Raw genomic sequence first — 15852 nt, 5'->3', positions numbered from 1 at the left:
CACAAGAGCTCCCTGCAAACCATCAGTGCCATTAGGAACCACAGCAAAAAGCTGATCTTTGTCCCAAGAGCCTGAAATACTTCACTTGACTACAGGAAAATAAAGGATTTCTTCTGGTTCACAGGTTCCCAGCACAAAACCCAAACCAGCCCAGCCGAGGGAGAAAACCACGATGCATTGACAGTGCTGAAAGCCAAAACAGGAAACAAAACATTGCATAAGCAGGAAGAGAAAACACAGGATAGGAAGGTCAGGCCAGGTGAAGGGTCAAGAACCTTTGCAGCTCATCTGACTGAAGCACCGGTGATTCCTCCCAGAAATGGAAGCATCAAAATGCCCCAAATACCCTTCAAACACATCCCAAAATCTGAATTTCCAATGTCACTACTGGGTGAAAAGCAGCTTGCTAAGTCAGTGCCTTAAAAAACAAAATCCCACCAGCCCTGCACATCACAAGTACACAAAGCAAGCAATCATTTGCAACCATCAGCATAACATTGCATTTATTCTTCACTAAAAATAACCAAACCTGAATGCTAATAAAACTGACAACTTGCTCATCCTTCAGAAAGCAAGAAAAAAAAATCACCTGTCTCAAGTTCTTCCTCACTTCCAGCTCAGGTTTTTTCATAATTCCAATATTTTGATTTTTAAGTGACAATTTTTGAGGTTCCATATCAAACTCACAGGGCATATAATTCTCTAACCAGACAATTATCTTCCCTGTAATCACTCGCTCAATATTTCCCTTAGGAATCTTCATCCTAGTTATACATGGAAATTTTATTACTTTTTTCATTAGTCTTTATTGTGACTTAATGGCTGTGGTTATGAAGTTGTCAAGAACCAAAGCAATTACTAAAAAGCTTCAAAGAGGTAAAATGTGCAAGTGAAAGTAAAGTGTGTTTGGGAACAGCCCCAAATTGGAGGACCCAACTGCAAAATACAATTGAGATAAATGAACCAGCTCTAACTAAAAAGTCAACCTCCACACCCACACACTCTTGCTAAAAAGGAATCCATTTGGGAATATTTTGGGAGAAAACATAGACTAAAAATTCCTGCCTTCCCTAATGGAAAAATGAGCCCACTCCTAAGGAACCTTTCATGAGTGGAATATCGGAAATGGAAGCACTCAGTTCTCACAGGGCACCTCCACAAAGGCTTCACACATTTACCAGCAACAGCAATTTAAGGATAACAACACCATGGTTTGGGCATTTTAAAAAAATGGAATTATTCAATCCAGCTGTATTTTTTCCTCCCACCTATGCTTTGTTTCTGGTAGCAGTGGCTCACCCTGTGGATAAAGCTTTCCCTGCTTCCATCAGACCTTCTCCAATGCATATCAAAGGTTTAACATCTCCTGTGCAGGCACTGCAAGGAGATTTAGTCATTACAATAGCATTTGCCAATTTTCTGTACATGCACACTTAGCATTTATGTGATGCTTTTAATCTTCAAAGAGCTTCCTCCTCACAGTTCCCATTCCCAAAAGAATGCCAGCATTCCCAGCCTCTTTTATCCTTCTCTATCTTCATCAGGGCATGGTGCTGTTTGGATTAACTCTTCCAGTAAGCCCAGTGTGGAGAGCAACTGGTACAGAACAGCCAGTGAAGAAATAAAAATAAAAAATAAAAATAAAAATAATAATGATAACAATGATAATAATAATAACAACGATAATAATAACGATGATGATGATGATGATGATGATGATGATGATGATGATGATAATAATAATAATAATAATAATAATAATAATAATAATAATAATAATAATAATAATAATAATAATAATCCCACTATCTGAGCATGGAAATCTTATTGGCCATATTTTAATTTAAGGAGCTCCCTGGTCCATCCATATGAGCCATGGGATAAACCTGAAAGAACCTGAAAATTCACAAAACCTTGCAGATCAGCAACATCTATTTTAGCATTTTTACAACTGTAAATTGAAGCACAATCAATTGTAATATTACATATTAGGGACAAATAGGGATTCCTGTTACCAAGTAAAGAATTGGTGAACTCATTCTCCAGGAGCAATTCCCAGCCCTGGATCGTCCCAGGATGTCACCTTTCCCACCCACAGGAAAAGGGGCCAAGTTTTAAATGGTTTTAAACGGTTTTAACAGAGCACACATCATCTCAGAGCACTGAGAACCCTGAGCTACCCTCCAAGAGATAACAGGGCCTAAACACCAGTCAGGAGTCTGGAATGGCCACCTTCCCCTGAGCTCCCAGGATTTGCTCTCCCTCGGCTCTGCTGTACCTTCAGAGCTGTGGTTTGTCCATCATTTCCCAGGTGAATGTTTTAGAATTACTGTTTAGTCCTGTTTAGATTAGAAATTTAACTCTGCTTTTCTGAGCTGTCCCTTCATCAGTTTTCCTGGCAAACACACTGAAGGTTTGTGTTGTTATAGGTGAGCAGAGCAGCTCCTGTCACAATTCAAAAAAGCTGCCTCTGCTTTATTACCACCATGAAAATCATCGAGACGTTTATGCTTGTTAAGATTCACAAAATTACAATATAAAACTCATTTCCAAGAAATAAACACCTTGCTCAAATGAAAAGCAAGTGCCAACTATGTAAATGCAAACACCACATAAGGACCGTGCTACAAAATAAATTGGAATAGAACAAATATTTCATACCCTGTCTCCCAACAGTACCGAAGATACTAAACACAGCTGTAATATGAATTGTTCTTTAAATAAAAAAATATAGTCTAAGCCTGAAAGTTAAACAGCAGCTACAACTTCTACACAGGAAGGCAGAGCTTCCCATCACCTTCAGCGGGGATGAGAGGCAAGGAAGGAGCTCTAACTTGGGATTGCTGGCAAAGTTTGGATCAAATATTCACTCCAGGGTTGGCCTCTGGCAGCTAAAAGAGCCAACTCCAGTAAAGCACAGCACTTACATACTGTGACACGAATAATAAGAGATTCAGAAAATATTTATACATTGCTACATCTTAATTTCTGAAGTCAGAGGAAAAATATGACTCACTTGAAAGTCAAGTGCTCTGGCACAAACCCTCCACACGTGTGTATTCATATGGCCAAGAAAAGGCTCTCTGCTTCCAGCCTTCCTATTCCCAGCTCCTGGGGACACAACTGTCTAAAATATCACCTCAAACTCAGCTGTAAAGGGAATATTCAGTGTCAGGTCCCAAATTTCTGTCTCCTGTGGCACTGTTACAAACACATAATGACGAGCCTGATATCCAACCTGTGAAAGGCTGAAAAATACCAGCACAATCACAAACACAGCCACTGGGCTAGGGAGGGAAGAAATGAAATAAAAACCACCACGTGCTTAGTTCTGGGACCCCATTGCATGGTTGGTAGAACACCAAGAACTGAATCAGAGCTTTATTTTTTAACAGACAATAGCAAACAATTAGCATTACTGTTTCCCAACTCCATCCCCACTGCTGCATCTCCTGTTAAGAGAAGCCTCAATTAACATCCCAGGATTCATATTTAGGATTACCCTGGCAGGTGCCATGCTAGTTTTACATTAGAAAATTCCTCAGTGCATGTGAAAAATGCGTATTTTATCATTGGCTTTTCGCAAATATTCAAATGAATATTATAAGTGTTGTGTTAGAAAATGATGCTGTATTAATTCTCTTAAGTAGTGTGTTAAATATAGTTTTAGGTTATAAAAAAATGTTAAAATAGAAACTGTGTTATGTAGGATATTTTCTTTTAATGAAAGGACTCGCAGTGAGACAGCAGCCACAGGACACCTGAATCTTACAGAGAAAAAGAATTTATTGCTTTTTCTTCTTATCAGAAGAAATGAACTTCTTCCCACCTCGAAGGCACTGTTGGGATTCAGAGGAAGCTGCTGATGACCAGACAGAATTCCTGTGTTTGAATGGAGTTTATGCATCATGGATGAGGTGCATGAATATGCAACAGGCTGTTGTTTTTAAGGGTTAATCCTCTGTTAACGTGGATCCTTTTTCAGGTTTGTGCTGTCCAGAAAAAGGTACCCAGACTGTCTATAACTCTTTGTCTCTATTGTCTCATATTGTCCTAATTCAAATTGTCCAAATTATTATTGCTCTCATTGTATCACTATTTGTATAACCATTTTATTACTATTAAAGTTTTAACATTTTAAAAAGCAGTGCTTGGTGTTTTTCACAGCATTCCTGTACATTCCTCCTAAGGCTCTCCATGGCAAGGACGAAACAGCACGTTCAGAGCACCCTGGAACAGCTGCGTGGCAGCAGCTCTAGGGGCTCTGAGCAGCCTGGATGGCTGGGAGGGCTCCAGTTCCAGAGATTGCTGTGACCCACTGCCCCCCAGGAACAGAAAAGGTGTCACAGTGGCTCCCACCAAAGAGCCCCAGTGCCCTGAAGAGAGGCAGCAGCTGGGATCTCTGCCTGAATCCCTGAGAGACTCACAAGATATCCTCAAGGACATTACAGGCTCTATTAGCAGCAGTACATTTGCATAATAAATTATGAACATTTTATGATTCTATATTTATCAAATATTTTCTATTCTGCTTTTTAACCTCTATCCCTGTAACACTGTGGCCTCTGCAGATATTTATCCTGTGCTCTGCACTGGAATTGGTGCATGTTGTGGTTTCTTCCTGCTCTGCCCTATCAATGTTGCAATCTATTCACTATTTGAAAAATAACATTACTTTTCACAGCACATTTCCACCACAGCTCTCTAACCAAGGTGATCAGAAGACAACGCTGAATTGCAGGCAACAAAAAAACTGGGGAATTGGTTAATGGCAAAAAGAGCAATTCTAATTCTTTAGGCAAAGACAAATCATGTTGGTAGCTGCAGGATTGGAAAACAGGGACCAAAAAGTTCTGCCATTACTGTTCCACTGATAATAACCCTCCCTAAACCCTGGCACAGCACAGACCAGGCTGCCCTGACTGCACCAAGTGCTGCTCATTCATCCCAGAGCACGCCTCTTTCAGCTGTGCAAATCCACTTTTTCAATTTTTAAACTGAAATCTGGGATTTAACTGTACCACATCACAAGGGAAAACGTGCTAGAAATCTTGACAAGACTAGGAAATTTCCAGAGTAAGATTTTGCTTCTGGATAACACCTAACAGCTAGAAACAGGGATTGAAAAGAAGTGCTTCTTCAGCCCAAAATACATTCATGATGCCACATTCAAGTTCATTTTTAGAACAAATTCAATCTGCAAAACTCAAGTTCTCCTAATTACTATCCCAATACTTTCAGTTCTTTTTCCCCACATCCACAGACTTATTCAATCTGGTACTTCCTGTTCTGTTTAGGGCTCTCTGTGTTTCTTCCACTTTTTTATTTCATTCAAGGTCTCGGAATTTTAAAAGAACAAATTTTGCAAACTAATGGAGTAAAATTTATCATCTGAAACAATTCCAGCATCTGAAGGGAGCTTACAAGGAAGCTGGAGAAGGAAGGACTCTTCATCAGGAACTGTGGTGGTAGCAATGAACTCCAACTGGAAGAGGGCAAGCTCAAATCAGACAGAAATTCCTGTTAAAATATTTCAGCTCAGGAATCTGTCACAAACCCTGAGCACTGCCATTGTCACCAGATTTGAGATAAGGAACATCCATTCAAACACAAAAGAAACATAAGCATCCATTCTATATTAAACACTTAACATGAAATTAAACTGAGTGGATGACAACTGAAAGACCAGCTGACAAAAAGAGAGACACCATGTGAATAAAATCACTGGTTTTGAGGAAACATTCCAAAGGGCTTGTAGTAGGTTTTATTTTCAAAGGATGAAGCCTACATTTTTATACAGAATATAATTCTCTCCTATTTTGGCCCAATGACATTGCCTCTCATAGCTTGTGGGCCCAATTCAGACTCTAAACTAAGTGAAACAGCTTCAAAGGATTTGGACATTTTTAAAAATATCACCCAACTAAACGGCAGAGATTCCTTTTGCCTTTGTAGCTGCTGCTGAAGCTGGCTCAGAGCAGCTGGCCCTGCCTGGCCCTGTGGCTGCAGCTCTGAGCAGGGGAAGTCAGAGCCCTTGTAAGGTCCAGGCTGTCTCAGGCACCACTGAAAACCACTGCAAAGTCACAAGCACAGAGTCTGACACAGCCAGGCCTCCTTTCTGCCCAGCCCAGCCTGCCCAGTGCTCCCCCACCAGGGAGGGCTGGTCCTGCTGCTTCTCCAGGAGCATCCCTGGCCCAGGATCTCAGCTTGGCACAGAACTCCTGGTGCTGGGCACGGGAGCCCGGGCACTTCACCAACAGCACCACCAACGCCTTGCTTTGCCCCAGACACACCCAGGGGAAGCACAGGTCACCTCAAAAGCACCTTCTGTGGGATGGGAGAGGCCTGTCCTGGGCTGGGACAGGTGAAAAGGAGATTGAAACACCCTGGAGATCAGGGCTGTGTCTGCACCTGCCAGGTGGCCCCAGCTGTGACAGGTGACAACACTGCCACAGTGACTCACTAGGAACCATTGCACCAGTGCCACACTCCAGAACATCTGTATGGCAAATCAACCCTGGGCACTGCAAACTGCCTGGTTAGCCCTTCTCCAAACCCTTCTCAGCCAGCTCCTCTGATTCAACACCAAATAAAGACCCTGTTGCAAATGTTACCTTGTTTTTATAAGGAAAATGGTTCTGTTCAACTTTTAGATTATTAAACCAAGAGCCTCACATCTCCAGGACTTAGGCACATGCCAGTAATACACTAAAATAACTAAGGAACTTCCTTTAATTCTAATGAATCAATTAATAGATACATAGAAAAATTCTGATTGATTATAACTCACATCAGTTTTTAAGCAGATTTGGTGAACTACTACAAAACCCCCATGCAGACACATTTATTGTCAAACCAAGACCTGAACTCAGTTTACAGCTATTAAAAATCAGAAATGCAGAAGAGATTTGACATCAGGTTAATAAAGCAGCATTTCAAAGTGATGCACTTTCCAAACAAGCCCCACCTGCAGGGACCATGGCAGCCCTGCTCAGCTGTAAACACAACCCCATAAAAACCCCCATTTCTCCGAGGTGTTCAAATCCATTATATAAAAAAAGAAATGAAAACCACTATTAGACAGCTCAGCTGCAAACACTAAAGCTACACAGCCTATGAGATATGGAGTCATCACTAACAAAGGTGAGGTGTCCCTGAAGGAATCACAAAAGAAAATGTGCATTAGGATTTTGTCACTCTTTTTAGGCAAGCAGGGAATTTTATTCCAGTAAGTGCTAGCAATAATCCAGCATTCAAAGTTTGGTGAATTAGGCCCTTTCAAACTCTTAGGCAGAATCTACCTAAATGGATTTTTCTTCTACATTCATCTTTGCCCAAAGGCTTCATTGTCTCATTATGTAAATGACCTTTTCATATGAAAATTAAATGTTAAAGATGCTTTTTGTAGTTCTTCAATACTGCAAATATCACATGGACATTCACAATAATTCAGACTAAGTACAACTTATAGAAAAGGCACCTGCTTCAAGGAATGGAACAAATTAAGAAATAACTTGGTTTTAAATGACTAAGAATTGAAAGTCTTAATTAGAATTAACCCACAGAACTTTCTTTTCTATACAGAAACTCAAACTAGGAAACCATCAGGCAAAGAGGAGCCCTGAAGGAGGCCCTAAAAACCCCAGCTGGGCGGGTCTGCTTTACACCAGGCTTGGAAATAACCAAAGGCAGTGGGCAGAAACAGCTCTGCTGGCTGAAAATGCCACACTCGTCCTACCCTTCCTCCATCAGCTTTCTGCATGCTCACAGTATTTACAACTTCTTCTTGGACCAGAACAGAGCAGGATTATTTTAATAATAATTAATAACTAAGTCATGGAGATGTCACGAGAGCTCTGCACTCATTAGACCTCCCATAGAGCAAATGATTTATAGCAATTCACAACCTAACCAAGGATCCACCCCATTTTCAGAAGACAGTGACACTTTTTGAATGACAGATATTAGTAACATCAGGGTTTTTAAATACAGAAAACCCTACCCAGTCCCACCTCAAAGCAGGAGTTGTACAATAATCCTAATTTAGAGAATTCAATAGACACTTCATGCCTCACCTCATCACATTACTTGCTAATGCTGTGTTCTTTTTCATTCTCAGCCTTGTCAGCCCTTCTGAGGCCCATTTTTTGAATCTGATTTCATTTTCTTGAGTACTAAAGAACTGAATGCCTTGCTCATTTTATGAAAGGAGACAGTGGGCTGAGTTCCCTTGAGCAGAGCAAAGGGGTGAGGGTTTTCATGCCTGCCACAGAGCCAGCAGCCAGAAAGCCTGAAACTGTTACAAGTCAAGTAAACAGGATTCAAAGTAGTCCCCTCTTATTTTTTTTTCTTTCACATTTCATTAGAGATGCTTCATCTCACACTGAACAACTTCCTCGTTTCTATTTTTGTCCTTTTGGTTTTTTTTTTTCCTCTGTAGGACACTGTCAGGTAGATTTAGGACTTCATCAAAACAAGACTTCACAAAATTCAAGCTGAACAGAAATATTTTATAGAATCTATCAGGTTGGAAAGTATCTCAGGAGGTCACTTGGTTCACCCTTGTGCTTGAAACTGGGTCAAGGCTGAACTCAAACCAGCTTCCAGAGGGTTTTGTCCAGGCAGAGCTTGGAAATCTCTAAGGATGAAAGTTCAACAACTTTCTTGGGGCATGTGTATTTAAAAAACCCCTGATGTGACAGGAGGAAAAACCAGAAACTGATTAGAAACTATAAACCAACGAATGTCATTGATTAAAATCCAAGAAATAAAGCTCAGGTTTATGACCTGGGAGATACACAGGCATATAACCTATAATCCAAATAAATGTTTTGAGGACTCAGTTTCAGTCTACATCAAGATAAGAAAATGTATTACATACAGAATAGCCTGATAGAGGTCTTTTCACTTATATCAAGATATTTAACACTCAAAATGAGGATTTGTCCAGCTTATCCAGTGACCTCCAGCCCCATGGCTGGAATGATATCTATTTAAACTCCCCTGGCAGCTTTCCTGCCTGCTTTGATTGGAGTCTCCAGTAACTCGCTGACAGGACAGAACTGCAGCTAATGTTGGGAGCCTGCTCCTATTTAGGGACATGATTCACCTGAGAAGTGAGAAACCAGAGGATTCCCAACATTTACTGAATCATAATTCAACTTTTTGAGGGTTTTTTTCTTAAAGATGATCACATTTTTTCTTGTTTATGAAACACCTATGTTCTTAAATCCTCTTTTCTCAGACTTGCATCACTCCCTGCACTCTCAACACTTGTGCAATCACCAAGTTTCTGCCGTGCTTGGGAACCATCTAAGAATTACTAAAAACCTCCTAAAAGGATGCAATCAGCTCCCACAGAACCACAGCACTTGCAGCAGCCTAAGCAGGAGGCAATATTTGCCCCTAATTTGTAAGTTTTCTACTGGTATTTCATAAAGAGCCTCTAAAGACCACAAGAGGTACCTCAGGAAAGGAAATTTACCGTTAGCTGACTTCAGTTCACTCCACCACGGTTCCTCATTGCCAATAGGAAATAACTGGGGGAGTCCTAAGCAAGAGGCTGAAACCCCCTGAGTTCACTTCCCTAAACTTGGAACCTGAGGGAAAGGAGAAAGTGGTGGCTGCAATTCAGCACAGATTAAAACCCAAGCCTCTCCCAACACCTCAGCTACAGGGAGAGGGGTTTGGGGGTGCTGTGGGTGAGAGGCTGGACGTGCCCTGTGCCGACCCCACAGCGTGGGCAGCAGAAATGGGGGATTCTGCCCTCTCTGGTGGGATCCCACCTGCACAGCTGCCCCCAGCCCTGAGGGGCAATCCAGAAGGAGCTGGAGCTGCTGGAGCCACTCCAGATGATCAAAGGGATGGAGCAGCTCTGCTGGGAGGAAAGGGTGAGGGAATTGGCATGGTTCAGCCTGGAGAAGAGAAGATTTGGGGTGACCTAATTGCAGCCCCCCGGTTCCTGAAGGAGATGACAGGAAACACAGGGAGAGACTTTTCACAAGGGCCTGGAGTGCCAGGACAAGGGGAATGGCTTCCCACTGACAGAGAGGGGGTGACATTGGATATTTGGAAGGAATTCCTCCCCGTGAGGGTGGTGAGGCCCTGGCACAGGCTGCTCAGAGCAGTGCCCAAGGCCAGGCTGGAGCAACCTGGTCTCATGGAAGGTGTCCATGGCAGGGGGGTGGAACAAGATGATCTCTGAGGGGATGATCTCACCCCAAACCAGTCCGTGATTCTAAGGAGCATCTTCTCACCAGCTCATGGAAGTTTCAGTAGAATTCCCCCAGTCACTCCTGCCTTTGAAATACGTGTCCAGCAGAGCCTGCTGAGGTGCCCTCCCAAAACAAGCACCACAACTGAATGCCAGAGTTGTGAAATAATTACTGCTCTGTGAATTTGAGCAGCCACTTGCAGCTCTGCAGCTCTATAAACAGGAAGTGTGAAGCTCTGCATTCATACCTGCTTTCATCATATGACAGAGCCCTGAAGCCATCAAATACTGGCTGACATAACAAGCCTCACTGTAGAATCTAGACTGTCTCCACAGTGGATTCTATTCATTCTGATAGCTAAAAAAAAAAAAGGCTGAGAGACTTCTAGGCATTTTCAGCACATGCCTCTGAAACTCAAGGCTTGGAAAAGCACAGGTTTGTACCCTTAGAAAATAACATATCCCAAAGAACCTTCACCTCCCTATCGTGGTCAAGCTCTGGTTTTCAGCTATGAGAGAAAACAAAGCAGAATACTCTCCTTCATGGAATACAGAAAGAAGAGAACAAATGACTAAAATGGTTCCCTGACTGTTTTTCCTAAAAGATGGCTGGGATTTAAAAAGTTAATTTTAGAATCTGGAGTAATAAAAAGCAGTTTTCCATGGGCTGAAGGGCCATGGATTTGTCACCAGGCTGAGATCGACAGCCTCAACTAGATGATGATATATTTGCACAAGTTTTCCATCATCCTCTTGTCAGATTTATGACATCTGTATGCTTGAGGATGTTAATGATCAGACACCAGATATATTTGTCTTGATTTAAATAAAACAAATGTAGCTATTTTTCAAATTCAATCAAGACACAAAAGGTCATTAGCAAGATTTATCCTCTGCCCATCACACATTAGTCATTACTGCACACACTCAGCAAGCTCCTTGTGGGTTACAGGGGGTTTTTGTTTCTTTGGTGTTCTCCAGTTGGTGCCATCTCAGAGACACACAGCCAGGAAAGAAAACTGCCCCAAAAACCACCATGCCATGAACTCTCCAGAGGCAAAACCTGTGCAACTGATACACCTGCAAGTTTTGCCTTGCTGTTAGCTGGCATTTTAACTGCATGCACATTTTCCAACACCAGCACTGTTTCTGTGCTTTCATTTTGCTCTTTTTCTCAGAGATCACTGAGCACAGGACCAAACACAATTAAATGGATTTATCAGCAGTCACTCATTTCTCCAAATTCTATGCTCACTGACCATGCTGATGTGGTGCATTCATGAAACAAAAATTTTACCTTACTTTGAGCAGAAGGAAAACTCTGCCTTCCTCTCTGGCCCAAATCTGACAGATCCATGATTATGCACCAACGTTTCTTTTAAGTGGTTCCCTGACTCAATATTTAGCATAGATAATTTAGCTGGAAATGGCCTGAATTATACCTGCTCTAAGTAGCATTCACAGAAACTTTGACTACAGATTCTACAGTTTCATAATTCACAAGTACCTACATAAATTTATGCTCAGACTACGATTATCCTCTCAAAGTTACTGAAGCAGAACACATTAACAGCCACTGGAAAACACAATCCATAGGGATCTGAAATAAACTGACCACCAATACCACACAGGAATCTCTTTCCTAGAATTCTTGTTAAAATATTCCATATACAACACAGGACAGTGCAGGAGCTAATACAATAGATAAAAGGTTCTTTTTTTAAATTAAGTTTTATTGGCCCAAAGACAGCTCTTTGAGGAATTGGGTATCAAGACTGGCAGAGGAAAACTAAGGCCAGAGCACCCAGCCAGCCTGATGGACTCAGTGCTAGGAGAGGAGTGGGAAATCAGGAACAAACATTGGAAAATCCACTAAAACAAGAGCTGGCTGACTTGCAGCACTGCCCTTAGCAGAAAATTGCTGTTGGAGCTTAAGGCTAAGAAAAAGGCAACAAGCTCAAGAGCCACAGTACCAGTTCATGCCACCACAAATTCAGTTTGATAAAATAACTGGCAATTTTATGCTCAGTTTGGAACAAGGCACTTCTGACTTCACCTCTAATGACCTGCCCAAGGATTTCATCTCCTCACAAAGGATCCATCCTCGGAAGGAGGTCTGAGGGGTCAGGAATAGCTCTCCTCACTTCTCATCTCATACCTTTTCCACAGCAACACCACTTTGTGCCTCTGGCTACTATAAATAAGATGACCACAATTGGCAAAATTCATAAAAAGAGATGTCTAAAATAGCATCCTGCTTTCCACTGCAGGCAGATCTCAGGGAGGCTGGTGACACTCCTGTGACCTGCACTGGTGGACACAGGACCCATCCACGGGGCCACGTCACCACAGCAGGGTCAGCTGCCTGTGCCAAGGAAAAAGAGGAAAATAAAGCAGCAGGACTGTCTCCTGTTCAAGGGTGGAAAAGGCCATCAGCACCAGGCCGCTCTGGCACTTTCATCTCCTTGAACAGAAGTTACATTTTAGCTACAGTTATTTATATTGTGAGCCTTTAACCACAACTCCCCTCACCTTCACAACCTTTGGTTACTACCAAAATGGAATTGCAATAAGTGAAACTGCTTAAAAGTCAGCTTTATTTTCTGAAGCTGACAGAAGCAGCATTTTTTCCCAGATATTCTGAACAACTGAAATTCAAATTGGTGACTCAAAAATACAATCATAGCATTCTGAATGATTAGCACAAGTACAGGTAACCAGTACTGATTGCTCATAAAGAATTCCCAGCAGAAAAATCTGTACAAATACCACCTAATACAAAACTTTCTTACCATTTAAGAACCAGGAAACAGTGTTAGATCTAACTGGAGATAAATATATTTGATTTTCTTTTTTTAACATTTACGTTCATCCATTATCTCTGCTTGTGTCCACAGAAACGCCACAAGTACCAGCAAGGTTCTGTGGAAGTAGGAATGGTCTAACAAATAATGTTTTGATAACTGGCCTGATTTATACATACAGTGATTCACTGGTTAAGTAAACAACATAGTTATTTAGCAAAACATCAATTTATAACAGAGTGCCTAAAACAACCTTCCTGGTCTCCTACAGAAAAACAGTATTGAAGGTCTCATATAGAGAAGAAAAACATCCAAAAAATAACAAAGAAAAGTATTATATTCACTGCACAGAAATCATTTCTTATTACAAAGAAATCAATCTTACTACTTATGAAGCATCCAGATCAAGTGCCTTGATTTTGAAGCAATGTAAGAGTTTAAATCTAACTTTAAAATTCAAAACACTTGTTTTTTCTTATTTAGGAACTCTGCAATATATATTGTGACCAAATGACTGTATTCTCCACCAAACAGCTTATTTCAAACGCTCCCTGGTATATTTAACTTCACACCTCTACCAAGCTGCATTTATAACTCCAGCTCTTCTAAAAATACGTGCACCAGAGCTTTCAAAGACTTCCCATACTTTCACTAGCAGTGAAAATCCTTCAGGGCTGTTATGTTTAAAATCTGTAACAAGTGACTTTGAATCATACGTTTGTTTCTCCTGCTTGACACTACGTTGCTCCATTTCCTATCTGACATGGCATCCCTCAGAGGCTCCACCAGAAAAAAAAAAAAAAAGAAAATATTTAACAAAAACCCCATTTCACGTCAATTTGTTTCTTTTTCAGTTAACACCCAGCGGTTCCTCCCAGTTCTCCCTTATCACTCCTGCCATGCCTCTCACATACAAGCCGGAATAAAAAGGGCAGCCATAGACTGGCTCGAGCTTATGAATTTTATCAGGGCTTTAAATATCAAACAGGTGAAGCTGCTTTACCTGCGCTGCATCACGTGAAGGCACAATAGGGCAAGAATTACCAACACCTGTCCTCCCTGCACAGCATTTACAGCTGACAATTCCTGTCCCTCTTTGTCCTTGGACTTGGCTATCAGTTCCAGAGCCAGGGAGCTCCCAGGGTGTAGCTTGCCGTCGCCTTGGAGCCCTGCAGCTGCGAGCGTTCACCATTCGGCTTGTTTATGTTTTCCCTTCGCTAGTTGCTCTTTAAATCCTCCGGGAGGACCCTAAACCGGGCTAAAACAGCGACACCGAGCCCGAGCCACGCACGCCACATCCATCTTGCCATGCGGAGCCGCAGCTGCGTGATCCCCGAGCACGGGGAGGTAAACACGAGGAGCGGGAGGGCCGGCGGAGCCGGGTGACAGCCCCGTCACACCGCGATGCCAGCGCTGCCCGCCTTATGCCGGCCGGCCACAGGCGGAGGCCGGGCCGAGGGGCGGCGGGGAGGGGACGGCACCGGCGGCGGGCACCGGGCCCTGCCGGGGCCGCCTTAAAGAAGGGGAGAGAGATAAATAAATAAATAGATGAGATAAATAAATAAACGACGGGGCGGAGGGGCGAAGGCAGAGGGGAAGGAGCCCCCGAACGGCGCAAGTGCCTCCGCGCGGGGTCCGTCATGGAGGTGCCGCCTCACCGCCCGCTGGCGGGGGGCAGCGCGGGGCCCCCGCACCCCTCCCCGCCAACCTCCACCCACCCTCCCGTCCCCGCCGCCGCCTCCCTCACCCCTCCGCAGGGCCTCGTCGTAGCCGAGGAAGCCGATGCGGGACTCCTTGGCGCCCATGGTGCCGCTCAGTCCATGGCCGCGGCGGCGCCCGCCGGAGCCGCTACCGACGGGGGAGGGGGGCGGGGCCGCCCGGGGGGGGCGGGGGGAGGAGGAGGCGGCGGCCGCGCGCCCGCCCCGCCGCCGCCGCCGCAGCCTCCATCGCGGGTCACGTGGGGCGCGCGCGCCGCGTCACGTGGGGCGCGGGGAGGCCGGGGCCGGGCTGTGATTGGCCAAGGCCGAGCCCCCCGCTCCCGCCCGCCCGGCGGCGCCGCCGCGCGCCCCCTCAGGGGCAGCTGAGGGGGAGCCGCAGCAGCACCGGCGGCGGCGGTCGGGGGCTCTGCAGCGCTGCGGCCGTGCCGGTGCCTCCTCGGCTCCGGGTTGGCTCCGCGGCCGCAGAGGAAGGAGGTGTGACGAGGAACGACCGGGCTCTGCCCCGGCACAGGCGCTTCGGAAGGTGTCGCTTGCGAAAGCTGTCAGCGCTTCCCGTAGCGTGCAGCGGCGAGTGGAGAAAGGCTGCGGTGCGATGGGGCCCCCGGCGGAACAGCCCCAGGCTCGCTCCTGTGGGAGGGTGAGAGTCGCAGCACCCTCAAAGTGCACAGGGAACAGCCCCCTCAATCTCCTCGATCCTCACAGGGGATCAGCCCCTCAGCCCCCCAAAAACTCACAGGGATCATCCCCTCAATGCCCTCAAACCGCACAGGGAACAGCCCCCTCAATCCCCTCGATCCTCACAGGGGATCAGCCCCCTCAAACCTCACGGGGAACAGCCCCTCAATCCCCTCGATCCTCACAGGGGATCAGCCCCCTCAAACCTCACGGGGAACAGCCCCTCAATCCCCTCAGATCCTCACAGGGGATCAGCCCCTCAGGCCCCCAAAACCTCACAGGGATCATCCCCTCAATGCCCTCAAATTACACGGGGAATCAGCTTCTCAACCCCCCAAAAAATCGTAGGGGATCAGCCTCTCAAACCTTACGGGATCAGCCCCTCAAAACTCTCAGGGAGAGCTGCCCCTCAGCCCCCTCAAACCTCTCAGGGCACGGTGGT

The 15852-nt window shown here is 44.5% G+C and overlaps 1 protein-coding gene across 2 annotated transcripts in view; it reads right to left on the bottom strand.

Moving 5' to 3' along the window:
- Positions 1–14844, bottom strand: part of USP32 (ubiquitin specific peptidase 32) — a 64268-nt gene extending 49424 nt beyond the window's left edge. For both annotated transcript variants that reach the window (XM_066563359.1, XM_066563360.1), the window contains exon 1: positions 14765–14844. In XM_066563359.1, coding sequence (XP_066419456.1) covers positions 14765–14822 — 58 coding nt within the window. In that variant the 5' untranslated portion in view covers positions 14823–14844. The remainder of the gene's footprint in view (positions 1–14764) is intronic.
- Positions 14845–15852: the final 1008 nt, after the last annotated feature.

The sequence above is a fragment of the Molothrus aeneus genome, chromosome 20, assembly GCF_037042795.1.
Source record: "Molothrus aeneus isolate 106 chromosome 20, BPBGC_Maene_1.0, whole genome shotgun sequence".
Lineage (NCBI taxonomy): Eukaryota > Metazoa > Chordata > Aves > Passeriformes > Icteridae > Molothrus > Molothrus aeneus.
The sequence above is the reverse complement of the archived record's forward strand: the minus strand, read 5'-3'. Positions and strand labels throughout refer to the sequence as shown.